At 54.3% G+C, this 26,981-nt stretch overlaps 1 protein-coding gene across 2 annotated transcripts in view; it reads right to left on the bottom strand.

The window, feature by feature from the left end:
- LOC111154643 (catenin beta interacting protein 1) overlaps window positions 1-26,981 on the bottom strand; it is a 47,550-nt gene that overhangs the window by 18,103 nt on the left and 2,466 nt on the right. Inside the window, exons 1-4 of one of the 2 annotated variants that reach the window (XM_022514406.1) lie at window positions 8,410-8,426; window positions 8,177-8,261; window positions 3,497-3,615; window positions 2,906-2,996 (exon numbers count right to left, since the gene is read on the bottom strand). In XM_022514406.1, the coding sequence (XP_022370114.1) occupies window positions 2,906-2,996; window positions 3,497-3,592 (187 nt within the window). In that variant the 5' untranslated portion in view covers window positions 3,593-3,615; window positions 8,177-8,261; window positions 8,410-8,426. Of the gene's footprint in view, window positions 1-2,905; window positions 2,997-3,496; window positions 3,616-8,176; window positions 8,262-8,409; window positions 8,427-26,981 lie in introns of those variants that run through there. The other variant, XM_022514405.1, reaches the window with a different exon arrangement.

The following is a 26,981-nucleotide window of genomic DNA, read 5'->3' as shown; positions in this document are numbered from 1 at the left end:
CCCACGTTCATAGTTCACGGAAGGAAGACTAGGAGGCCTGGGCGTGCGGTGAGGGACGCCGAGCCCATTCTCCTCCCTGTGGGGATTAGGCAGGGCCAGCAGGGCTCCCAGTACCAGACCTCTCCAGCCCCAGAAAGGAACATGTGTGAGTCTAAAGATGGCAGACCAGGGCGCCTGGGTGGCTCAGTCAGTTAAGCGGCTACCTTTGGCTCGGGTCATGATCCTGGGGTCCAGGGATCAAGTCCCCACATCGGGCTCCCTGCTCAGTGGAGAGCCTGCTTCTCCCTCTCCCTCTGCCTGCTGCTCTACCTACTTGCGCGCTGGCAAATAAATAAATAAAATCTTTTTAAAAAGTTAAAAAAAAAATGGCAGACCCATGCCAAGCTCTGTCCCGTTGGTGGGTGGCCTCAGGCCCACAGAGAGGAGCTCACGGAGTTGGGGCTCTTGCAGGACAGTGCTGGGCATCTGCTGAGACACAGCGCCACCTTGTGGCAGGAGGTGCTCACAGCAGATTTCTGCCAGACTGCCAAGCCCATCACGCTGATGCTCCCAGGTCTTTATGGGACCCCGTGCACTGGAAGCAATGATCTGAGACTTTTACCACTTGGGCAGCCCCTGGGCTCCTGCCAGCAGCATCCCTGTGGCATCAGCTAAGGTCGGCCCTGCAGACAGATAAGGTAGGCAGGCTAGCATGTTAGCCAAGACCGATTTGGCCCCACAGTGTGGGCAGAGATGCAAGGCTTTGCTCTTGGGGTTGTGCCCCCCGTGACAGGAGAGACTGCACCGACTGCGGTTTTGTCGTGCATTTGTCTGCAGTGTCCTTAGGCACACAAAGTTAATGCTGGGCTTAATAAGCTCTCCCAGGCACGGCTGCCCATTCGCCTCCTACCCAGTCCACAGGAATCCTCAGGGACCATCTGCAGCAGGGTGTCATGTCTTCCTATGCGGCTCAGCCCAGGGGTGACTGTGGGGACCCAGGGCAGCAGGCAGGGGGCCCCAACAGCAGAGAACCACCCCCAGCCACCAAGCTGGGTCCTGGTGCAGCTCTGGAAGCCTGCTCCCCGGGGAGATATAGCTGAGGCCTGCCCACAACTCAGAAGGTCCCAATTCTGGGGGCATGCCCACATGCCATGGCTCACTCCTGACTGCTCAGCAGTTTCAGACCAGGTGACATTGTCATGACCTTAACTCCGCACAGTTAAAAGTTCATTTTTATTCTCAACTGCTGGTTCAGCTAGGCAAGACGGAGAGCTCTCTTCATGCTCTAAAACTTCCCCTTACTGCAGAAGCAATGCATGTACAAGGTTAAAAAATGTTTTCCAAAAACGTGTGACTTGGAAAGTTAATGTCCCTTATGTAGTTCTACTCTCTACTAAAATTTCCTATTAACAGCCTGGTCTATGTTCTTTCAGCTTGCTTTCCTATACACATACATGTGTGAGTGCGTGTGTGTGGTGGAGGGGTGTTTTCTACAATGACATACAGCTCTACAACTTATGATTTTCTCCTTTAACAGCATCTTTCTGGAGGCATCCTTATCACCCAGCCCCAATTCTGGTTAATTCAGTGACTTAAAACCAGGGTGGGAGAAAATGCAATGTCCTAGGGACCCAGGAGCTTGACAGTCCCAGGGAAATATAATTCAGGATTCAGTGGGGTGGCGGGGGGAGCGCGTGCTGGAAACCTGGATCAGCCAGGGATGAGAAAGGATCTCTCCCAGAAACAAAACCCCAGGAGGGGCTGACTCTACCCCGGCTGTCGGTACAGAACAGGCTGCGGTGTGAGTGTGACCCAGGCAGGCTGTTCTGGGAGCTGCCGGAGCCACGGGGACACCCTGTACGTTTCTGCTGAGTTGGGTGCACAGGCCAGGTGACAGCCGGCGTCAGAGCTGGGGAGCCGGGCCCTATGCCAGAGCTGAGGCCTGTGATCTCCAGGAGAGCAAGGACAGTTCCAAGACAAGCGGCCTCATATGCTACACCTGCTCTCCTCCTGGGCCCCACGGATCAGCCACAGGCCCCTCGGCGCTCCACTGCTGGGAGCCGGCTCACACAGACACCCCATGGGCTGCCCATTTCATGGTCAGTAACATCAACAAGGCAAAAAAAAAGGGAAGGACTAGATGGAAGTGCCAGTGAGGATGCTGTGGGATCCAGGGTCAGAGGAAGCCTTCCAGAATGGGAGAGCCCGTAAGTGCCCAGCCTCCTGCTGCTCCAGGATAGACAGTGACAAGCCCTGGCCTGGAGCAGGGCAGCAGGTTGTCCTGAGTTCTCTGGGGACGGGCAGTAAGACCAGGACGATCCCTCACTCATCCGAGTCATTTCCTTGCCTGTGATGTAATATCACCAGTACCTTTCCACGACTGAATGAATGATGTGCGGCCAGCACTCAGTAGGCATCTGCCAGACGATAAATACCAGAGCATCTCCTGCTACCGTTATTATGATCGGGGGAGAGCACCAGAACGGAAACGACTCCCCTGGCCAGACGGAGACCTCGGAGTAGAGCCCTTGGGGCCTCTTGCCTGGGTACAGCTGGGAACACACAAGCCCAGGACAGGTCCAAGCCCAGGAGGCGGTTTCACGCCCTCCCTGCACCAGGTGCTGGGTGGGCGGGGATCAAGCCAAAGACGGAAGAAATGCAAAAACCCAGAGCCTCTGCAGTCCCAGGGGCTCCCAGATGCCTCCATTTCTCGGCTCCTCCGAGGCTAAAAAGAGGGGATCCCAGCATTACCCGATGGGGTCCTCGGCTCCCACCTGGGGAAAGAAATGGGCCCGGGGCCCGGGGCTCAGCTCCCTGGAAGGGAGGCTGCTCCGGACCTTCCATGTGTGACCCCGGAGCTAAGTGTTCCCCAGGAACCACAGCTTGGCGCTTCTGGGGAAGGTGTGGCGGGCGCGCAGGGACTCACCCTGGTCGATGGAGTGCTGGGGGAGCTGGCTGAGCTGGCTGTTCACCACCCCCGCATAGGTGCGCAGGAACTCCTCCTCGCTGGCCGTCAGCTGCAAGGGTGAGAAGGCCACGGTGAAGGGCGGCCCACCTCCTCTCATCCCTGGGCCCCTGTTCCTGAGTCCTGACCCTTGGGTTCCAGAGCAAGTGTCCCCTCCCCCTTGCCGGAAGCCGGGCCCATGGTCCCCCAGGATCAGATCTGAGATTGCGTTTCCATGCAGCACAGGGCCTGCCCAGGGAGCCCATCCCTTTCTTCCTGAACAATGAGGCCCTCTCAGGGCCCTTCCTGCCCAGCGCCCCGTGGGCAGCTCCTGGGGAGACGGGAAAAGTGTCAGGTCAGGGCCCGTAGGGGCTCAGAGCCCCCCCCCGGGGCCCCAGCTCGGCATAGGGATGGGAAGACTGCCCCAGCAGCACCCCTGGAACTGGACGGGATTGGAGCCTGACCCCAAGGCCAGCAGCCCCACTCCCAGAGCAGCGCGGTCACAGCAGGTGGCTGCCGCCCACATCAGGCACCCTCCGGAGGAGAGCTGCTCCGCACCCCGAAGGCACTCACATTTGATCCCATCTTCCTCAGCATGAGCAGCACTCGAACCTTCTGCTGAATGTACGTCTCCTCCGGGCTCTTCCCGGGCGCCCCCTCGCGGTTCATCCCCTGGCCAGCCCTGGGGGCTCCTGCAGAGCGGGGAGAGGCGCTGAAGAGGGGGTCGGAACGGGCTGCACCAGATCCAGACTGGGTGCTTGGCAGGAGCCACCGGGCGGCCCACGGGGCTTCGGGGTCTCGCTTCTGAGAGCCCAGAGCAGGTGGCGAGCTGCACGTTCCTCCCTCACCCCTGCTGGCCCCAGGCAGCCGGACCAAGTGGCTTGATCCCGGTGCAGGCGCTGGTGGCCAGCACCCTCGCAAGGAGCTGTTGGGCCCAGGGACGCTGAGCTGACCCAGAACTTCTGGCCAGCTCGACCTTCCAGCCACCCCCTCACCAAGAAGCCTGCAATGAGCCCCAAGAGATGTGCTGAAGGAAGCCCAGTGTCCCAGGTTTTCAAGCATGCAACTTCCACAAAGAGCAAAAGCGACACGGCCAGAGGCAGCTGGCCGGCACTTCTGGCTGGAGAAACCGTGAGATTGGGACTGAGCCCCGAACACGAAGGCAGCCCCCTCCGCGGAAGCTCCTGATGAATTCAAGAGGCCGGCGCCTGGGCCGGGCTCCAAGGAGTCCCTTGATGGGGACAGGCCGGCTGGGGCCATGGGGCACGGATACCCACCTGAGCTCATGGCCATCAACCTCACACGCCCACCCCCATCAGAGGGCAGCGCCTGTGGGCTGCGGCTGTGTCCAGAGACCGCAGGGCCCCAAGCTGCAGAAAGGTCCCAGGAGAGAAGTCCCAGGGTTTCCCCCCCAGGAGGAGCCGGCAGAGAGGAAGCCAGGCGTGGAGGGGTTTGGGTTACACACTTGTAACCCCTGGATGAGTCAGAAATAACGCAGCAGCTGGTGGGGGCGGAGCCTCGGCAGCCCTGGTGCCAAGGGGCTGCGCTTGGAGGACCGAGGGAACCTGGCTTGCCAGCAAGCCCCGGACCCGCAGGCTCTCCCAGGCCAGCCTGTTCTCTGTGCAGGGGGCAGACTCCGAGATGTGCCAGAGCCCCGGAGGTCCCCGTCAGCTGCTCAGTCCCGTCAGCTCACAGCGGCTCTGGTCCCAAAAGTCCCCACAGTGGGCTAAAAAGCCATCAAGCTGGGCCTTCCGTAGAGCTGTAGACTTGATGTAGCTTGTCTTCTCCTGGGGCCTGCCTTTCCCCCACATCCCCTCCCCGCCACACTCCCTATGGTCTTCTCACCCGCCACCTCCTCTGGGCTCAGAAAAAAACCTAATGAACACTGACAACCGGGAAAGAGGGGTAAGCCACCTCCAGAAGGGCGCTGGGGGGAGGCAGCCCCGCCATCCCCGCCATCCCCAGCGTAGCAGACAACCCTAACTCCCTAGCACAGCTGAGTGGGAAAACCCAGTCGTGGGACTTCACGTCTCACACGGACACCTCCTCTCCTTTCCACTTTACTCCCCACATGAGGGCCCACGAGGCCTGCATGGGCCGCCCAGCCTCCTGCTCCACACGCCTCCCCACGTGCCCTGCCCTCCTGACCCCAGTCTATTTCTAGAACATACCAGGAAGTTCTTTCCCCGGCAGCCTTTCACTGGGTGTCCCCTGAGCCCGGGCTGGCTTCTTCTCATCCTTCAACGTGCTTAAAAAATCCTTTCTGGGGAACTTTTCTGACAGCATAACTGAAGCAGGTTCTGTGTACCACCCCCCCACAACCCCTACACCTTCCGGGTCACAAAGCCCAGGCTCATCCCAATTTTCTGAGCGGGTCTTGCTATAGAATATTTGCTTATCCTCTCTCCCCTGCCCAACTAGAGGGCCAGGCCCACCTAGCTCAGCCCATCCCCTGCAGCTCAGCACGGGGGCTGGGAGGCACTTAACAGAGACGGTCTGGCTGGCTGAGCAGAAAATGAGGACGGCCTGTGGTGTCCAAGCGTCTTCCTCACTATGATACCCACACTGACTTAGGGCCAAATGGCGCAGAATTGAAGCCTTGCCAAGTGGAGGGCCTTGGGCTACCCTACGCATCCTATTCCCCAGAGGACTTCTGAAACACCCCACAAAGCCCTCAAACTGGGAGTCAGGGCTTCCGGGAGTAAAAATCTTCCACTCCCATCCTGTGTCCAAGGGCCAACGGTCAGCTTGCTCTCTCCTTGTGAAAGGCAGAATCGAAGACTGGTGACCTGCCACCAGGTGTCACCACACACAAAAGAACCAGAATTCCAGCAAGATTCCCCACCTACCCCCACCACAACTTCCCAACAGGCCCATCTGGTTCAAGCCCTTATTCTGATCCTAAGTCATAAACCACACCCCAGTCCCAGGTCCCAGAGCAAGATCTATTCATCCTTCAGGGGCTGGGCCCTACTCAGACAAGGGTATGTATCTGGTTTGGGGGCGCATCCCAGGACCTAGGGGTCCTGGCTTCCCCGTGGGTGGGGACCCCTTCCTCACTGTCCTTTCCTGACCAGCCGAGCTTCCTCCAACAGATATGTGGGCTCAGAACCAGGAGAAGTGTGTGAGCCTGACCAGGAGCCCGAGTGTGCGAATCACTCTACATTGTCTAGTTTTACAGAATTTTGCTCTGTGCAACAATCCTGGCACCCTATACAGATGGCAGTCATTCTATTGTCTTCCACTGGAGCCTCACTGTCCCGAGGCCCTCCCACACTCAAACTGTGATTACGGGGGTGGGGGGAGTTTACACCACCCAGCCACGGGCCTAGGGTGTCATGGGGCCCGAACGGGTCTTTGGGGCCAGGTTACTCCCACTTCAGCTTCCGAGGCAGACTCGTCATTTCTAAGAATTCTGGTTTTCTAGCATTCTTCGAGCTTTACTTTGAGCTGCTTCTGCCCTGCTGCCTGACAAGCGGAAATACCCGGGGCTGGATCTGGGGCACAATGTAGGAGCCACGAGCACACATGCCTGTCCCCACACTTCAATCCCAATAGAGGATGGCATCATGACTAGTTCACACGGTTCCGTCCTAGACAGAATCTGCATCAGGAGTGTCACTGTGAAGAAAATTAATACTGAAGAGAGGAACCCATAATCAACCCAAACAACACATACGCTGCAATTGCTGATACGCTACAAGTCTGTTAAAGCGTGTTTGGGTTTGGTGCCTATCCCAGCAAACATGCTATTACATTGTCATCACCATTCTGACCGGTATCAGATCAACTTCATTTGAAAGTCCGTATTCCCCCCATAAGGGATGAAGAACTGGGCGCCTATGACGTGTGTCTGAATTACGGAAGCCCAAACTGCGAGTAATTTGTACAGAGTAGTTGTGGAGCCCTGAGCCGTGAGCAGGCAAAGGTCATGGTGACTCTCGGTTATGGTCTCCCAGATGCTCCGGAAACATGCCAACATCTAAAAAGGTGGCGCTTCCATTCTGAGTTCTGAGAAAATGTCTCGGTGTTAACTGCCCAAGTCAGAGGCAGACCTGCTCCCTCTCCTAGCTACCACTGTGGGAGCTAACCAGGGAAAAATGGAGACGAGCCAGAAAACGGAACACAGAAACAGGAAACCATCAGCTACTCAAATGAATGGTAAGGGCAGAGGCCCATGGCTAGATGCCGCTGTAGACAGCCACGCATTATACCAAAAGCGGAGATAAGTCCAGAAACTTACATCTGACTGGGACAAATGTAATTAAGGGAAACCAAGGTACATATGTTTAGTACAGACGCACAGACCCATTCCCCACCACACCCCCTACGTTCCTGTTGGTTCTGAGCCCACATCTCTGTGGGAGGAAGGCTGACTGGGACGGGGATCCCACCCACTGGAAGGGAGCCATACAAAGTGACAAAGTGGCCCATGGCCTAGGCGGCCACACTGCGTTCCATGGGGGACAGGGAGTTCCACACGTGATAGCATGTTCCTGCCCTGCCCTGAAGGGACCTGGCCTCTCCCAGCACACGCGCTCTGGCCTGGAAGCAGTGGCTGTCACTTTAGAAGAGCTACGGCACAGGAGGAGCCCCAGAGCAGAAGCGCCCAGCATCCCGCGCCGCCGTCAGGCCCATTCTGATAAGCAGCTTCGAACGCTGGCCTCCTTTGGACGGGCACAAGCGGCTCTGAATACAAACACAGTCACCTGTGTGCGTTCTCATGCATAAACTTGAAGCTCACGCTGTTCGAATGCCTGCATTTATAAAACTGGAGCATACACTTAGACCCGGGGTGGTGTTACACCTGCTCGGAAAACAGCGAGTCACCTCAGGCTGGGGCCAGACAGCACGAGCGTCCTTGACGCCACAATCCCCCTCTGCCCCGTGGGTCCCTGCACTTGTCTTCTGTTCTACCCATTTTTTTAAAAAGTTGCAATATATTTTAAATGCTCACATTAACAAAGGCACGTTTACACACAGGCAAGGTAAAACAACATATAACTGTGCGATTCACAGAACTTACACACAATATTAATTCAGAGACTGCACACATCTTAGCCTAAAAGAAATGAGCCGAGCCACGGCGCTGACGGGAAGCGCGTGCGCGGCAGGAGAAACGAGCAGCAGAGCAGTATCGGTGGGAGAATGAAGCGGCAGGAGCTCCCGGAGCCCCGCAGCCCAGACCCAACACGCACTCCCCAGCACCGCCCTGGGGCCTGCTACCAGAAGCCCTTCCCCTGGGCTCCTTACCTGCCTCCGGAAATTCACTTCAGGCAAACAGCTCCTCAACTGTGATGGGCGGGCTGTGGCCGGGGAGAAAGAGGAAGGTGGGGCCCTGTGGAAACACAGAACATGGGTCATGGGAGGAGCAGGGAGGGCCCTCGGGGCTGCCAGAGTCCGAGCTGGAAACCCGACCCACGCCGATGGACCGATGGACCGGTGGGAAGCTCCTGGCAGCGGGCTCCGCCGCGGTCCAGAAATACCTGTGTGTCTGGCCGGCCCGGGGAACCTGCACCAACACCTCTGGGATCAGGTGCTGACTGCAGTGCGGCCCGCCTGTCATTTCCGGCTGAAGCAGGCCACCACACCCCCTCCTGCCTCGGGTTAGTCACCGTGTCCAACAGAGAGTGAGTCACTCAGGCAGCTGACGGGCGAGCCCCGCACCTGCACGGGAAGGCATCCTGCCCACCGCGCACAGCCTGGGCCGGGCACAGGGGCCGCCGTGCTCCACCTGCTCTGTGCTCAGATGCGCACTGCTGTTTGTCCTGTGCCTGGGAACATCTGTGGCTGGACGTGTAAACATAAGCCAACCGCCCCCATCCACATAAAACACGGCTGCGGGTCAGTGACAACCTGCCGGCCTGCCCACATGTCTCCGGGCCCCTAACACGCCTCTCACAGAGATCAAAGAACACTGTCGCACAACCTCATTGTTGAGGTCCTGTGTGGGAGCCCAGCGGAAGCGGGTAGGGGGGCACCCAGCCCCCTCCTCTGCTGTGTGCACTGACCTCGGGGCCCCTGGTTACGGGCAGACTCCCAACTCAGCCCTGCTGTGAGGACGAGGTCTGAGGACGACACTTTGAGAAACCTGTTCTGGGGCACCTGGGTGGCTCAGTCGTTAAGCTTCTGCCTTTGGCTCAGGTCATGATCCCAGGGTCCTGGGATCGAGCCCCACATCAGGCTCCCTGCTCGACGGGAAGCCTGTTTCTCCCTCTCCCACTTCCTCTGCTTGTGTTCCCTCTCTCGCTGTGTCTCCCTGCCAAATAAATAAATAAAACCTTAGGGGGAAAAGAAAAGAAAAGAAAAGAAAAGAAAAAGAATAAAAACCTGTTCTGCGGGAGGTGGGGGAGCGAGGACAGCTAGGAAACCCCTCTTTCACTGTCTTTCGGGAAAGAAAGACGGCCACTCACAGGGTGGGGGACGTGGTTCCCAGAGAAAGTGAGATTTCAAAAGCCTGCCCTACAGGTAGATGCTGCTGGAACCCTCTGGGTCTCTGGTCTGTGTATCTCTTCAAGCAGCAATGGCTCTTGGAGGAAGGAACTGTCACCCACCCCTCCCACTCCCTCCACCCTCAGACTGCTGGAACAGCAACCCCTAGGGCAACAGGCATCTTTAGCGATTAGTTGCTCTTTTATTCCTCTAGATATCAAAGCACCGAAATACCAAGGCTCCCTGGGGAACCTTCCACCCAAGTCCCCACATTCCTTCAAAAAGAGATGAGAAGGGGCAGCCTTCTCCACTTCTGAGGGCTTTAATTTCTTCAACTACCACAACAGCCAATTAGCCTCCTACTGTCTACAGGACTCAGGTCCTTCCAAGAAGCAGAGAGGACCTTTGTATTAGTGACTTGAAGGGGAAGGCAGAGCTGTTCCTGATGGGACTGTCCAGGGATTTGTGACCAGCTGTTCTATTTGCCATTTTATGATCAGGTCAATGTGCCCATTTTACAGAGGAGAAAACTGAGGCTCAAAGTCCTGGTGGCCCCCGAGTCAGTGGAAGACAGTTCTGCTTTGCTGCCCATCAGCTGTGCATCCGGGGTTGGTCACTTCATTTTGCCCTCTGTAAAAATGGAATCGTGACCCCTACCATGTCTTCCCTCACTGGTCAGGGCAGGCCTCATGAGTGGAGGCCCAGAAGGCCCTATCCTTGGGTTAGAGCTCTACTATCACAGTCTTGAACCGCTTAATCATTTCTGAACAAGGGGCCCTGCGCCGGGCCCTGCAAATTATAAAGCTGGTCCAGAATGAGAAAAAGAATGCCAAGGGGCCTCTCAAACTGCCACGGGCCCTGGAACCTGAAGTAGATGCGATACAGATTCAAGAAGGATTTCCTAAAACCTTTCTCGGGGTACACAACCCCGTGTCAGGCTCAGGGAACAGGAGATGCCAACGTGGGGCTGTGACACGGAGCCTACCTTCCAGGAAGTGCCCAAGTGGCTGAGGAGACCACACTACACAAAGCAAACACAAAACAGCACAAACAGTACCTAAGGACGAGCCAAAGAGATAGGTCGGGCTAAGACACGAACGCCGCCAGGGTCAGATGCACGCACTGCACCGGGCCCAGCCCCTTCCCCAGAGCAGCTCAGCAGCGGTGGGACAGACCGGGGCTTGGGCCCAGCGCAGTAAGTGACAGAAGAAGGAAAGGGCAAAGCTCTTCGAGCACACAGAGGAAGAGCTTGGGAGAGAGGAAACTGGAGGGAGGTCTTGAAGGATGAGCAGGAGTTTGCTGGCAGAAGGGAAGGAGAAGGACACTGGAGGCACAGGGACGTTCTCTGAACAATTACTGAGCGTCTACTACATGCCAGGCCCTGTGGTAGACATCAAGGACACGCAGCTGGGCAGAGCAGCCGTGGTCTGCCTGAGATGAGGGCTCCTGGAGTCACGGCCAGGTACGTGCACCCGCAGACATGGGGACAGATGACACGAAGGGTAAGTGCAAGGTGCCCTGAGGACCTGCAGCGGGGTGCCTGACCCGGCTCTGAGGCGACGTGTCCAGAGAAGATTTAGACTTTGGAAATCCTCGAGGAGGAAGGAGGTGTCGGGTGAGAGGTGTCGACGTGAGCTGGTACTGGACCCCAGGGGTCTCTGAGAGGGGTGAGCAGAGGCACCGAAGCAGGGGTACATAGACAAGGTCTGAGCTTCTCAAGACCACCATGCTCTCCAAGGGGCAGAGCTGTGGGGGGAGGCCCCACCGGACCAGGAGGGAGGTGGGGCCGAGGACAGGCTGAAGACTAGGACTGGACTCCATGGGCCACGGAGAAGCCCACAGGGGCTGGCAAGTAGGGCAGAACTGTCCTTCACATAGAGTTGTTCCCACAGTGGACGTCGGCAAAGCGTTCTGGAGACAGAGTCAGAACGCGGTGAGCAGCCGGGTCTGGGAGACCCTGTCCTGACAGGGCGGTGAGGACAGAGCAAGCTCTGGCCTCCTAGTGAAGCTCTGGCCTCCTGGTGGCCCCATTACCAGCCAGGTGGCCCTGGGGATGTCACCGACCAACAAGTGTATTTGGCACCAACTGTGTGTTGGGATAGATCAGCGAAAAAACAGTCAAAAATCCCTACGTACCCTGGTGAGAGGGGAGAGCAGACAAACAAAATAAAAACCAAACAATGGGGCATAATTACAGTGTGGGTGGTAGAAGGTGACCGACGGGTGCTGGGATAAAAACCGAGCTGGGGGAGGGGACCAGGAATGCGGGGTAGCCAGGTGGGCCTTCCTGAGCACACACTGGAACGGGGTGACGGAGTGAGCCGTGGGAGCCCAGAGCAGAGCTAGACGGAGGCCCCAGGGTGTAGTGAGCTGGAAGAAGAGCAAGGAAGGCCACAGGAAGGGAACGTGCACAGGGACAAGGGGTGCAGACAGTGAGGCCTCTGGGAAACCCGGCCTGGACCCGTAAGACGGGGTGGCAAGCAGAGGGCAGCCTGGCCTGACCTGGGTGCTGGCAGGAGCGCCCTGGCTCAGAGGTGGCAGAGGGCTGAGAGCAGAAGCAGGAGGAGGCCGTGGTGGGAATTCAGGCAAAAGGAGCAGACGGGACATCAGGAGGGTCAGCTGGCACGGCACACAGGTGCGTGGGACGGGGACGCCCAGGTGTGGGGGTTAAGCACCGGAAGGCAGCACTCCTGTCAACCACGACGGGAGAGACGCAGGAGGAACAGTTTTGGAAAAGGACCAAGGGTTGAATTTCAGAAAGCTTATAGCCTTCCCATCAGTAAGCCTCAGTTTCCTTATCTGTAGAATGGGGATGATAATGGCCCCTTCCTATCAGGGTTGAGAAAATGAGAGAACAGAGAGAGAGCAGTGGGCACAGTTAGTAACTGGCATACAGCAAAGGCTCAATAAATACTAGTTGCTCCAACGATAAGATCACACGGTGATAAGAGATGATGTGAGTAAGTGATATTTTGGTTATAGGATGGGGGGGTGGTGGGAATAAGACTAAACAGTAAACTCAAGGGCTTAAAACACCCAGCTTCCTTTCCTGCCTCTCCCCTCCCAGTTCACCCATCGGCCCCCAACTAGCTCAAAGGAACTGATAAGGGGTGAAGAGCTACGGGGTCGGGGGAAGGGCAGGACCGCACCTCCATGTTTCACCCACCGCCCTAAATCCCTGGGGGTGCCTTAAAGCAGTTTCCCAACCTGGGCACCACGGGGATTTGGGAATATTGTAGGCTAATGAGCAGCGTCCCTGGGCTGTACCCAGTAGGTGCCAGCGGCAGCTCCTCCTGGGCTGGGACAACCAAAAATGTCACCAGACATTGCCGTGTGTTCTCTGGGAGGCAAAATCAGCCTGGGTTGAGAACTCCTCTAAAAGAATAGTTGATATACACTCTAAACTCTTGGCCAAGCGCCGTGCTCACCCCTTCACGTACAGGAATCACTGAGGCTTCAGAACAAACGTCCTTCTAAGATTTAACAAATGAGGACACGCTGATGCAGAGGTCGCCCAGTGACCCCTCAGCCAGTCCGTCCGACTCCGCACCCAGGCAGGATTCGAACCCAGATCGTCCAAGTTCTGAACCACTGTGGGACACTGCTGTCCCAGGGAGCACGTAAATGGGTAGAAAGCGCTCAGGGCCAAGGAGAGGGAGGCAGGACCAAGCCCAGGCTGCAGGTCCGACCGTCAGCGACATCAAAACTGGGGCACTGGAGAGAATTTCCACGAGCTCTGCTCTCAGTAATTAAGCGGCAACCTCCCGCACTCTGGGGCCCCATGAGCAACCGCCTTAATTAATAAATTCCACACTGCAGCCCCCTCCATCGGGAGCCAGGCTCCGCGTTCTCGAGGCACACTCTACCATCATGAGCAAAACAGGTCTAATGGTAGCTCTGGCGAGTCAGGGAGCCTGCAGGACGCAGCAGCCTTCTCCCGGGATGAGCTTGGGGTAAGGAGTTCCTCCTGCGGTGGCCAACCCAAGTTCAACCCTGGTCCGAACCTCCTTCCTGCTCTGGGAAGCCAGGCAGAACAACAGTGATAATTACTGCTGTTGCTGGAGCCTTCTCCAAGGGCCAGGCACACGCCAGTCACATTCATCACAGGGCCTTGTTCAATTTTAGTCCCGCAACAAGCGTGCAAGGTAAGAATTACTCCCATTCGACAGATAAGACAACTGCACTCAGGGATGGTTTAAGTGACCTGCCCAAGGCCACGGAGCTGAGAAGTGACACGGCCTGCATCCTATCAAGCCCCTCCTGGCTCAGGAGTTGGGAGAAGCCTCAGCCATTTTAACTGAAATTAAAATGAAAATCCACTTTACAGGAAAAAAAAAAAAAAAAAAAAAGGCCAGAGCCCCAAACTCCTGCCAGTCAGAAAAGAAGAAAAGGAGCCTAAGGCAGCAAACCAGAGTAAAGGGCCTTGGAGGGGTTGGGGGGGGGGGGGGGGGGGGGCGGAAGAGAGAGGGGGAGGGAGCCATAAAGGCCATTACTGGGCAATAAGGGAAGCTTTACTAGGGAGTATTGATTAGATAATGGTATTGTATCAATGCTGTGTGTCCCATTGAATGGGATTTTATCCCGGGTGCTCTGGAAAATACCCTGGGCCTTAAGCGGGACAGGCTGGAGTACTAAGGGTAAAACATCCCAGTGCTTGCAGCTTACTCTCAAACGGTTCAGGGGGAAAAAAAGGTGTGTGTGCCTAAGTGTGTGTGAGCGTGCACAGGGAGTGTGTGAGCAGCTATGGCAAAAGGTTAACGCTGCTGACACTAGGTAAAGGGCATAGTTCACTATTTCAACTTCTCTGCAGATCTGAAAATGAAAAGTCAGAAAAACACTGAAAAGCCAGGGGAAAGGGCCTGCCCTTGATCCTCAGGGACCCCCCCCCCGACCTGCGGGGAGTTGTGCACAGCCCAACCTAAAAGCCCCGCTGTGGGGAAGCATCTCTGGGGCTTGAACACGGATGAGCCCTGCTCCTTTCTGGCTGCAGGGCTGTGGGTGCAGGAGTGAGTGCAAACTCCTGGGGTCCAAAGTCACCCCCCAAACACCTCCCACGTCAGAGCTGCAACCCACCCATCACAGCAAGGGCAACGAAGCTGTCACATCAGCCCTTGGGTGAAGGTTCCCACAGCATGAAAATCAAATCCCCAGGACCAGATTCCAAACAAGCCAACAGCAAGTAGAGCACGGCAGCCCTGCCCTGCTGTCCCGTCCTGCCCTGCTGTCCCGACGACAACCGTGGGGAAGGCAGCCACACAGAAGGGCGAAGTTACGCTGGGAAGGGGGCGCCTGGAAGCATCAGGAGGGCCTCCAGGATAAGACTCCCCTTCAGAGCAAAGCCCTCAGGCACATGGCATCTAAGGGAACATCTGAGGGCGCCTTGCATGTCACATAAACCAAAGGACTCTAGGGGGCGCCTGGGTGGCTTAGCTGGTTAAGCCTCTGTCTCCTGATTTCCCGCTCAGGTCAGGATCTCAGGGTCCAGGGATGGAGCCCCGTGTTGGGCTCTGCACTCAGCGGGGAGTCTGCCGGAGAGTCTCTCTCCCTCTGCTGCTCCTCTACTCTCTCCCCCAAGTAAATTTTCAACAACAAAAAAGGGCTGCAGGACAGGCACAGACCTGCCCAGAGAGGGCTCCCTAGGACCTGCATGCTGGACAGGAGGCGAGAAGAAAGGGGCTCCCCCACACCCTGGCCTGGGCAGGGCCAGGTGGCCGGACCCCTGCTGTCCACCACATCCCTGAGTGGTGGGGGTGCTCAGTCGGGGGCATGTTTTGATGTCGGAAGTTTCTGGTCGTTGTAACAGGGAGGATGCTAGTGGGAAGGGGCCAGGGATGTTGCTGAACCCCCTAGGATGCCTGTGGCAACCCGGGCCTCCACCACCCTTCAGGGGCCGCCTGAGAGGTACCAGCTGCACCGGGCTCCTTCAACGCCTCTGGGCCTTAGCAGCTGCGGGTCCCTTGGCCTAGAATGCCCTTTCCTACTTACTGTTCTCTGCTCTGTACCACCTTCCTCGGGCTGCCCTGAGCCCTGGGTTCCCACCTGTGCAAATTTCCCATCTCAAGGTGCTGGCTGACATCGGCACACCCCACCCCACCCCCCGGGCCAGGGGTGTCTGCATATCTCCTCCCACCTCCAAGCTGGAAGCTGTCTGCGGCCAGGCCCCAGGCAGCCTTATTCTCAGAGACATTAAAATGAACCCACACTGGGGCGCCTGGGTGGCTCAGTGGGTTAAAGTCTCTGCCTTCAGCTCAGGTCATGATCCCAGGGTCCTGGGATGGAGTCCCGCATCATCGATGGCATCATCGCATCATCGGGCTTTCTGCTCGGCAGGGAGCCTGCTTCCCCACCTCTCTCTGCCTGCCTCTCTGCCTGTCAAATAAATAAATAAATAAATCTTAAAAAAAAAAAAAAAAAAGGAACCACACATCTCATTAAATGTAATTCCTCCCTAACTCATAGAGGAAGCTGATACACTGGATGGTGGGGGTGGGGGGCGGACAGGGCCGCCAGTTACATCTGGGGCTCTGGTATGTGAATGAACAGATTCGGGGAGCCTGTTAGAGTCACTTGGGAACCACAAAGGAGCCCCTGCCTCAATGGTGTCACACAGAGAATCTGAGCCATCAAGGAGTGGAAGGGGCCTGTCTCCACAGACTATGCAATGTCGCTGAGGCTGAGTTGATAGGAGGCATCTGTTTAGAACTTCCGGCTTAAAAAATTGTTTTCCTATGATTTTGGCAAAAAAAAAAAAAAAAAAAAAAGGCGCTCAAATATTGTCCTTTTTCTGTCCCGATTTTGGGGGGACCCCCCCCCCCCCGCCCCGGCCCTTTTCACAGCTAAGAGGCAGTACCTGGCAGGCCCGCCCTGCAGCCTCTCGCTGCCACGGCCACCGCCGCCGTCCAGCTGAGAACAATGCAAACAGGAAGGGGACAGGGAGCAGGAGGAAGTCTCCCCAGCTGCAGAAGGACACTCCCGATCCCGGCTCAGTTGCGAGGCTGATGGAGGGACACGCAGGTGGTGGTGGTGTTCTCCCCACACAATAGGGGAATGAGGACAGAAGGAAAAAAGCTTCTTTTGACCTAATTTTAAAAGATTCTTTTTTCTTCCCAGAGAACAGCTGGAGCCCTGAGACCTGGCCCAGCCAGAGCCCGAGACCCGAAGTCAGGAACCAGTGTGCCTACAAAACCCGGTTCCGGATCTTCCTGGGACTCAGTCTGATTCGTGACCCTCGGCCGCTGGCAGGTCCCAGGGAGTGGGTAATGCAGACTTCAGAGCGCTTGTCTATTTATAAGTGAACGGAGGAGCTAGAAGCTTCGGCTCTCGAATGGGAGCAAGCGCACTCGTCCCCAGTCCATCCCAGGCTGCATGACCCTGACCACGGGCTGAGCAACTGGCGGTGTCCAGAGCCACCACGTGCAAGCTGGTGACAGAAGGACCCCTTTTCTCTCCTGTGACCTAGATACGACACCTGGGATGCCCCCCACTTGCTGGTGCCCCTGTTCCCCTCAACCAAGGGAAAACTCACTTCGCATTGCTGGGCAGTCTTCTGAGGGAGAGAGCGGAGGCCACTGCGGGCCTAGTGGGAAGGAGCCTGGCCAGGAGGTTTCACAGACCTTGTGTCACCTCCAGAGAAGGAGGCCAGAATGGAAATCTCAGCCCATGAAGTCCTGTCAACCCCACTGGCCGCAGCTACGTCCATTTCTGCAGGGTCACCATTTAACATTTTTTAATTAAACTGGGAAATTTAAAAGATTTTTTTTTTTAAAGAGGAAGGGGAAAGACGCCCAGTGCTATTTCTTTATCAGCAGCTGCATGAGGTCCCTTCCCTCAGAAACCTATGTACGCGTTCTCGCCACCCTCGTGATGGCAGGGACAAGCCTCGTTCTCACAGGCAGGCCCAAGCATGGCCCTGGCCCTCCCCTCCCCTCCCCCTCACTGGCCTCTCCAGCTCTTCTCCCTGTGCCTCAGCTCTCCCTCCATCCCTTCCCTCCATTAAAGTCTCTTATAATTGGTTCAAATAAAGAAGCGTCCTGAATGGGTTCACTGCATCCCCTCAGAATCCCAGGGCCAGGAAGGCCTCCAACTTCCTGTTGTGAGAATTAGGTCATTAAATCAATGGGGTCGCCTGCCGGGCGAGGGCTCGGTCCCCTGGTTGTGTCCCCAGAGGCAGCAGGCTGGCCGCCTCCTGGCCTCCAGAGCCAGCAGGCCCTCAGCGACCCAGCTCTGGGGAGGACTATCTTTAGGATCTGGTTGGGAGGCTCAGTCAGAAGCAGGGTCTCCCGGGTGAATATTCTTCCTATGGACTCTTAAGAAAATAAGTTGTAAGGGGGCACCTGGGTGGCTCAGTGGGTGAAGCATCTGCCTTCAGCTTAGGTCATGATCTCAGAGTCCTGGGATCAAGCCCCACATGGGACTCCCTGCTCAGGGGAGAGCCTGCTTCTCCCTCTCCCCTCCGTGTGCTTGCTCTCTCTCTCTGTCTTTCCCCTCTCTCGAAAACAAATAAACTTTAAAATCTTAAAAAAAAACAAACAAGAAGCTTTAGGATCACTGCCTTCTCTTTCCTGTAAGCTTTCAACATATAGGTATGTGTTAACTTGCATAAGACATAGGTATGTTTGTTTACCTCAAAACCATACTCACGCCATCGCTACAATCTGCAAGGATCCATTCTACCCACTTGCTCCATAAGCCACACTGTTTGTTTGGATAACTGCTTCTGCTCTAGGACACAGGCAATGACCTCCCCCCTCCTTTCCCTCCAGCTACCTCTGAACAAAAAAATAATCCAAGGAAGGAGGAAACCTCCCCCTAAGAAGCTGCGAAGACCCAGTTTCCTCCCTCTCTAAATGTTTAACAAGCTGATAATCAAAACCAAAAATGTTTTAAACAAAGACAACTCCAGAATCCACGTGTTTATTCTATTAGGGGGGGGGGGGGGTGTTGGTAATATGAAGATGAGTACACCCCGGGGGCCACAAAACTCCAGCCTGAGGGCAAACGTGGTCGTGGCTGGAGAGGTGAGGGATGGTCAGGAAAACACCTGTGCTTCGGGGGGGGGGGGACGCAGCACCTAACACAGCAGAAATCTGGCCATGGTCACCTAGCTCCGGGCCACCACAGAGACACTCAGAACAGTGGACCGAAATGGACTGGAGGCTGCCAGGGGCCCATGTGAAGCCTGAGAAAGAAACCGTCCCATTCCCAATGGGTGTAGGCACCAACACCCAGACCAGGCACACCCAGATAATCCAGTTCAGCAGCCAAATCCCCATCATCCATTTGTAATGACATCCTTCATTCCCAAAGCCACGAAACCATTAGTCACCAAGCCACGGGAGGGGAGCAGAAGCTCCAGCAAAACTGGCTTGTTACCACTCCCCTGGCCAAAAAAAAAAAGCTCCTGGTTTTACAAGCCAGCTACCCACCCAAGACAGTCCCATTTCATAAAATGAGACGCAGGAGTCTTTTACCAGGCCGTGTCCACGTAATGCAAGTGGAGCCTGACCTCCTGCAAAAACTCTCAGAAAAAGCTTCAATCAAGGTTCGCGGAGAGAGAGGCTAATGGCACTACATACTAGTGTGATGGTGTTCTCGACACTGCGGCTTTCAGTCTCAGAGAACTAAACTTCCTTGCAAATTTACTTGGAGCACATAATGCAGTGTGGGAACAAAACAAGGATACCAGCACCAATGCGCACCAGTCCTTAAATGCTTCTAGAAAAGCCATGTACGTCTGTCGGAAAGAGACTAGGTCATAAAAATGTCCAACTCCAAAAAAGAATAACTCACCCAAAAAAGAGGTTCCTAAGAGAAAGGGAAATAGACCACTGAGCGTGCTGGAAGGGAAGGAGAAAGAAGCCAGAAACCCAGGACAGTAACCCAGGATGCCAAGGGAAAGCCAGGCAAAGCCAGTGGAACCAGACCAAAATAGACTTCAGATGGAACAAAGCTGGGTTTTTTTTCTCCTCACCTTTTTATTGTGACAAATGTCAAAGCCATGGAAAAGCTGAAAGATTGGTACAGGGAACACCCCAATACCTGCCCCGAGAGTCACCGCTTGCTAACGTTTTGCCACGTTTGTCTCATGTCTCTCCATGTTGTGGGCATACGGGGGTGTGCAGCCCGCTCTTCTTCCAGAGCTATTTGAAAGTAAGCTGTGGACATCACAATCCTTCGCTAAACGTCTCATCTCTATCTCCTAAGGCCATCCTCCCACATACAACCGGGACACTACTTGTACCCCCAAGGAGTTTGATATTGACCCAGAAGTATTCCGTGATGTATACCCATGTCCCAGTTTCCCAGTCCCCCCTCTGCGGCCATCACTGGTTTTTGTTGTTGTTATTGTTGTTTTTAAGATTTTATTTTTAAGTCATCCGACACCCAACGTGCAGCTTGAACTCATGACCGTGAGACCCTGGTCGTCACTGGTTTCCAACCCAGGATCCAGTGGAGGATCTCAAGTGCATTCGGTCCCCATACTCTTTCCCGTCCCTTAGCCTGGAATGGTTCACCAGCTTTTTGTTGTCTATCGACATGAGCAATTTTGAGTCCAGGAACACTGTCTCTAGGACATCCCACAATCGGGATTTGCCTAACTGCTCCCTAGAATTAGAATAAGGCTAACTGGGGCGCTTGGGTGGCTCAGTGGGTTAAGCCTCTGCCTTCGGCTCAGGTCATGATCCCAGGGTGCTGGGATCGAGCCCCACATCGGGCTCTCTGCTCAGTGGAGAGCCTGCTTCCTCCTCTCTCTCTGCCTGCCTCTCTGCCTACTTGTGATCTCTCTGTCCAATAAATAAATTTTAAAAAATCTTAAAAAAAAAAAAAAAGAATAAGGCTAACTGTGGGGCACCTGGGTGGCTCCATCAGTTAAGCGTCTGCCTTTGGCTCACCTCATGATCCCGGGGTCCTGGGACTGAGGCCCACATCTGTCTCCCTGCTCAGAGAGGAGCCTGCTTCTCCCTCTCCTGCCTCCCTGCTTGTGCTCTTTGTCATATAAGTAAAATCTTTAAATCTTCAAAAAAATAAAATAAAATAAAATACCACCAATCAAAAGAATCCCATGGAACCATTAAAATGAGTAAAATAGTTCTAAGTGACCTGAGATAGAACTTAACCTCTCCATGCCTCAGTTTACTCGTCTGCAAACTGTGGACAATAACAGTACTTAGTTCCCAGGATTTCTGAGAGGAGTACACAAGTAATTAAGTAAAGCACTTTTTTAACAATAGCCAGCACACAGGGGGCATCTAGCATGTGACTCCTGATCTCAGGGTTATGAGTTCAAGCCCCACACAGGGTGTGGAGCCTATTTAAAAAAATAAAAATACGGGGCACCTGGGTGGCTCAGTGGGTTAAGCCTCTGCCTTTGGCTCAGGTCATGATCTCAGGGTCCTGGGATCGAGCCCCGCATCGGGCTCTCTGCTCAGCGGGGAGTCTGCTTCCCCCTCTCTCTCTGCCTGTCTCTCTGCCTACTTGTGATCTCTGTCAAGTAAATAAATAAAATCTTTAAAAAAATAAAAATAAAAATAAAAAAAATAAAAATAAAAATAAAAAAAAGCAACACTACCCAGCACACAGGAAGTGCTCGAGAGGTATCAGCTGAATGATGACAACGACGGTGTTGGTAGAGAATGAATTCCGGTATTTACGGTGAGATGAAAAAAAAAACAGATGCAGAACCCCGCGTACGATCCGTGGAAACAAACAGTGTGTGTCAGGCATGAGTGTGCGATCACACGTGTTTGTGACGTGTGTGCACACGTGTAGAACGTCTCTGGTTCGGATGCACAGGACACAGGCTGACGGCGGTCTCTCCTGGGGCTGGGAAGCCAGGAAGGAAGGCAGTATAGCCTCTTGAATTCTATACTGTGCTTCGATGACCCAGGCCCAAAGAAATGAATGCTATTTTCTAAAGGAAGGGGAATGGGGTCAGAAGACAAGAGTGAGAGAGAGCTCTTCCCCTGGGTGGTCCCACCGGTCCAGGAAGTGCTCGGTGGGGAGCATTCAGGCTCCTCCGTCAGGGCTCTCGGGCCTAACAACCCTCTTCTCTCCCCTAGAGACAGAACGTGCACAGCCACAGGGGCAGCAAATGCAAGGTGACGGCACACGCGGCCTCTCAGGTGGAGAGGCAGCTTCCCCCTCGGGGCTGCAGAAGGATCTACTCATCCAGCCGACCCCGCTCCTGCTGGACGTGTAGGCCCCACCATGTCCTCTACTCGTCGTGCCAACCCCGCTCCAGAAGGCTGCGCCGTGCAGCAAAGCAGAGCCAGGGCCCTGGAGAGACACCCCACAGCCGACCTGCTGGCTTGTAGGCCCCACCACGTCCTCCTAAAAATCACCGGCACCCCATCTTCCTGCAACGCCAGCGATCGGCTGGAGGAATGCCACGTGCCTTGAGAGGCCACCAGGCAGTGGCAACAGCGGGACAGACAGAGGGTCGGGGGGGTAAGGAGGATGACACACTGCCTCAGTTGGGAAGCGGAACACACGGTCAGCAATGGCCCTCACGCAGGTCTGAGATCATGGCTTACCCAAGCTGACCCTACCACCTTTGTAAATACGACTGGATCATTCGAGGGCTCAGAACCACTTTACCCACCAAAACCCCCCAAATCATCTTTGCAGTATTCACATCGTCATGGCTATAAATCAGCCTTCTTCCACCCCCCCCACCCCCAGGGAAGAAACAAATCACAAAGAGCAAAAATCATTCAAATGTTCTCTACCTGAACAGAATAGAAGGAAACTGGAAGGTCCAAAACATTTCAGTTCATATTCCTGCAGCAGAAGAACATTCTGTGAGAGACGAGGGTCAGGAGGGGACTGTGGGGAGCCAGGGCTGCCTGGAGCAGGGGGCTGTGAGCCGTGGTCTCGGGGCAGGGGGGTTGCTGTCAAGGCTAACCCATGGCCTTGGAAATGGGGTCTCCGGTTTGCCTGGTGATCTAGCAGGAAGAACAAGGGTAGGGCCCACGTCAGGAAAGGTGTTTGAACCCACAGGGATCCTGACCCCCACAGGAAGCTTCACTTGCAGAATCCAGGCCTGCGAGATGACGAGGCAGTAACTTCATCTGTCTTGGAGCTGTTATTCAGCTCAGGGGCACGGACCGCAGGATTCCAGCAGCAGGAAACATGTGGGTGGGATACTCAGGAGATACTCGGGCCTGAGAAAACCTTAATTGGAGCTGGTCTCCGAAAGCCTCCCACCCGGCTCCCCAAGTGGCAGAGGACATGGAAGTGGGTCACGTTCTCCTGGCTGAACCAGCGCCACTGTGGGCTCCAACCACACTTAAAGAAGTCGGGGACACTGACTGACCTGGCCTTCTTGCCGGGCCGGCCGTTTCCTCCTGACCAGGCGGAGAATGGTGATCAGCCCCGGACTGAAAGGGTGGCTAATGAGCGCCAGGAAGGCAGTGACATGTCAGGGGCTGGGTGAAAGTGACATCACCCAGGAGCATGCTGTCCCGGGTCTTCCTCCCACTCTGAATATGGGCAGTTGCCTCTGCCAGCCCTTTGCCCTCTCCACCCAGCCCTGCTGGAGGGACAGAGGAAGAACACTGTGTGCTTTCCCATGACCTGCGGGGCCTCCCTGACCTCGCTCTTTGAAGGGATCCTGAGGCCTGATGCAGGGAAGACTTGGGGAAGAAATAACCCTCCCACCCCACTGTGTACAAATCGACCCCACACAGGTGTCTACAGGCACCAGTTCGGGAGCCCCGTGGGCCTGCCGGAGAGCACCAAGCAGCTCACCCCAGAGCCCACCTGCTGCCATATGCCTGCTTTCCAGAAGGAGACCGGACAGGCAGAAGAGACCAGGTCTAGTGGTCATTTCTAAAGGAAGGCACCAGATTGGTGGCATAAATTAAAAAAAAAAAAAAAAATTGGGAGGAGCCCATGATCATTCCTTCCTGACTTGAATTCAAGTAACAAAGAGTTGAGGCTTTAAGTGGAAATGAGCTCTTACTGCCCACACCAAGTGCAGCTTTTGTTATGTATGACATAGAAGGGCTCTAATCTATTAACTCCTCCCCTGCCCTTCTGGGAAGCCAAACACACTCTCCTATACCTTAATGCCCACCTAGGGTAGGTACCCAGGGGAGCCAATGTGTACACCCGGAAATTATATTCTGACTCCTGAGAGTTCAAAACATTCACCAACACATTCTTTCTTTAGTCCCATGACTCCATCTAGATAATAGGCCTCTTGACCTTAGACTGTAAGATTTGCATGGGGAAGAACTATTTTAACCCTGCTCGTCACAATATTTCCAGTGCCTACCATGGAGTCCAGGCTGTAATAAAGTTCTGTAAATATTTATTAATTGAATCAGTGAATCATTAGAAGGAAGGAGGGTGGGAAGGAAGGACGAATGAAAGATGGCCATCACTTCTTAGTATCTCTGTATTCTTGGCGTATCTTATAAAGACATCATAGCCAGTATTAGAAACCAAGCCCTTTATCCCCCTTCTCTGTCTTGCCATCACCATCCTCGATCATGTTATGAGGCATACAGACCTGCTTACAGAAGCTTATGCACTACAACACAACCAGGAAAAATGGAGAAACAGTCCTGACCCTCAATCCTTAAGAAACATCAGAAGGAGGAAAACAATGTTTTGGTGCAGCCGTGTCCACCACGCAAGGACACCTCTCCCTCTTGGGACTGTTGTCTTTCCCTTTTAACAAGCCTTCATGGAGGATCAGGGCATAATGGGTCTTTAATAACCGAGTGTAACAGCAATTGGTGCCCAGCGCCCTTTCATAAAAGAAGTTCAAAAGCACTTTGGCTCAAACATCACAATGCCCCTGGGAGCTATGAAGGTACAAGTATCATTATCCCCATTTACAGTTGGGGAAAGTAAGGTAAAGGGAGGTTAATTAGCATGCCCAAGGCCAGCTGAGACAGGGAAAGGGTGCAGGATTTGCAGCTAAGTCTGGCCGCCCTAACAGTGTCACCCACGCCGGGCTCAAGAGAGATTTTTCTCTTCTCTACTGTTCCTGCTGAGAAGCAGTATCTAACATGGGGCTCCGAGCTCGTGACCAGGAGACACACAGCCCGGGTTTGAATCCTGACTCTGTTCCTGACTAGCTTGATCTCTAACCAATTACTTAGTCTTTGCAGGCTTCAGCGTCTGAATGTGCAAATTAGCACTATTGGTGCGGATCTCTGAAATCGGGGTGAGGGTTGAATGAGACAATGTATGTAAAATGCCATGTTCATTCATTTTCTCAATGAGCACTATGACTCTCATTGAAAAAAAATGATTACTTGACAAAAGGGTTGCACCCACTCTGGGCTTAGTTTTTACAAGGCTACAGATGACATACGACTAACAGGCATTTTGGATTCTGCCAATGAAATGTCCCAGGAGCCCGAGAGTGACTTGCAACACCAAGTTTAGACTCCCACTGACTTGTGTTGGCCTCTCAAGGTTAGCAGAGCAAGTGGCATCGTGAACACCAACCGAAAAGGGGGATGCCCGAATGGGAAGCTGGCCAACAGCACCCCGTCTAACAAGGCCAGCTCTGGATTCCTGACCAGCAGAACCTCTAGGTTCTAAATGCCACTTCTCTGAGTGCTCTCCTGAGCTTCCAAACTGCTCCCAGCCCAGACCGAACACAGCCAGCGCCTTCTAGGTACCACCATGCTCCTGATCAAACAGGAGGTGTTCATGGATGACAGTGTGGCCAGATGGCACCGACCCGGGGGCCTGGAGGAGAAGTGGTGGTGGGGTGGGGGACAGCTACCCAGTCAATCTCAGGATACCCCCAACAAAGATGCTGAGACATACATGTGTGACCATCCCTGACGCACACATGAAGACTAGCAGCAAAACTCCGTTATTTCGGTGTCACTGCCAAGATAAGAAGCTTTAACTCGGGGCACCTGGGTGGCTCAGTCAGTTAGGCATTTAGATGCCTTTGGCTCAGGTCATGATCTCAGGGTCCTGGAATCTGCGGGGAGCCTGCTTCTCCCTCTGCCTGCTGCTCCCCCTGCCTGTGCTCTCTAAAAAAAATTAATAAAATCTTAAAAAATAAAATGGGACAGGTATTAATTAAAAAAAAAAGAAGCTTTAACTCATACAGAGAGAAGCAAAGAACACACGACGTGCCATGGTATAAGGCAAGATGCTAAGAGCTGGCAATGCACGTTCATTCAACTTAAGAAACTGATTATCCTCATTCTCGGGGTGGGGGCGCAGTAAAGAAGGTCAAAGGAATCTGCAGGACACACACACTCACACCTGGGCCTTTGTTAGCCAGCTGATGGCTCCCGTATCTCCTGGGCACCTAGGCCAGTGAAACGGGGAACCTGATGGGAATGAAGTCAACACTGCTAGCCTGTTGGCCTCCAAAAGCCTTCCTAGGACAAGGAGGGCCCACTCACTGCTGCTCCTAGCAACCTGCTCTTTCTCCTAGCATGGCCCCTCAAGGAGGAGTTCTCATGCAGTGACTTTCCACTGTTCAGAATTGATGAGTAATATCCAAATTCCTCACTGGGGCCACAGATCCAGCTCCTGTCAACTCCTTGGTCACCATGCGCCAGCCCCACTGGGCTCATAGCTCCTGCTGTCCTCTGTGTGCACCAGCTGGGTCCTCGTTCAAAGTCACCTCCTGAGAGCGAGCTAGAGTTCTATCCTGACCCCTATCCCAGTCATCTCCATCTTAGTGCCCCATTTCATTCTCCCCATATCTCTTTTCACCATCCTGCATTGTTTTGTTTTATCTATCTACTGTTTGTCTCTCTCACCAGAAGATAATCTTCATCAGACCACGGATCCTGGTGAGATCTTGTCCTTGGCTATATCCCCAGCACCTACCACAGGGCCTGGCATAAAGTAGGTGTTCAATACATCATTCCATTTCACAAATATTTACTGAGTGCCTACAAAGTTTAGACACTGGACTACAACAGCAGACCAAAAAAAAAAAAAAAAAAGAAAGAAATCTCTGCCCTCGAAGAGCTTCAGTGGCAAATAAGAAACAGATAAGTAACAGTGAAATGATAACTACTACTTCCACCAACCACATACTAAGTGTTTGGTGCTGTTCTAAGCATCTGATAGGTATTACCTAATTTAATCCTCCAACAACTTCCTGAAGGATTAGTATTTTCCAGATGGGGAAACCGAGGCATGGAGAGGTTAAGTTACTTGCTGAAGGTCATGCAGCTGTAAGGGCAGAAACTAAGGTAGTCTTGGTACAAAGTGCATGCTCTGATCTTTGCTGAGTGCTGAATAAGGACTTGGTCAGCACCCCCGCAGCTGTTCTCTGTAGGCAGGGCTGGAAAGAGAGCGAATCTATCAAGGGAGGGCTGCCCTGCTCTTTGAACCCAGTGAGGTGGGGATGGCTGCCTTTACCAGGGTATTGCACCCTGGATGAGGAGGGATCTGCAGGAAGTGTGTTTTGATGATAAGACAGGGACAGGGCCAGGATTCCTGGCTTCTAGTTTTAGGTGCTGAGACACCCAGGCAAGTCAACTAATATCTGACGAGTTTATTTTTTGTGCAGGACACTGCTCTTGACGTTGGGAGCTATGCAAACCTGAGTCCACCAGAGATCCTAGCCTCAGAAAGCTGAGAGTCAGGCAGGTACACTTGGAGCTGAAACAGAAGTAGAAATTGG

Source organism: Enhydra lutris, unplaced genomic scaffold (assembly GCF_002288905.1).
Source record: "Enhydra lutris kenyoni isolate GAN:26980312 unplaced genomic scaffold, ASM228890v2 scaffoldscaffold38, whole genome shotgun sequence".
NCBI lineage: Eukaryota > Metazoa > Chordata > Mammalia > Carnivora > Mustelidae > Enhydra > Enhydra lutris.
This window is presented reverse-complemented; position numbering and strand designations above follow the sequence as displayed.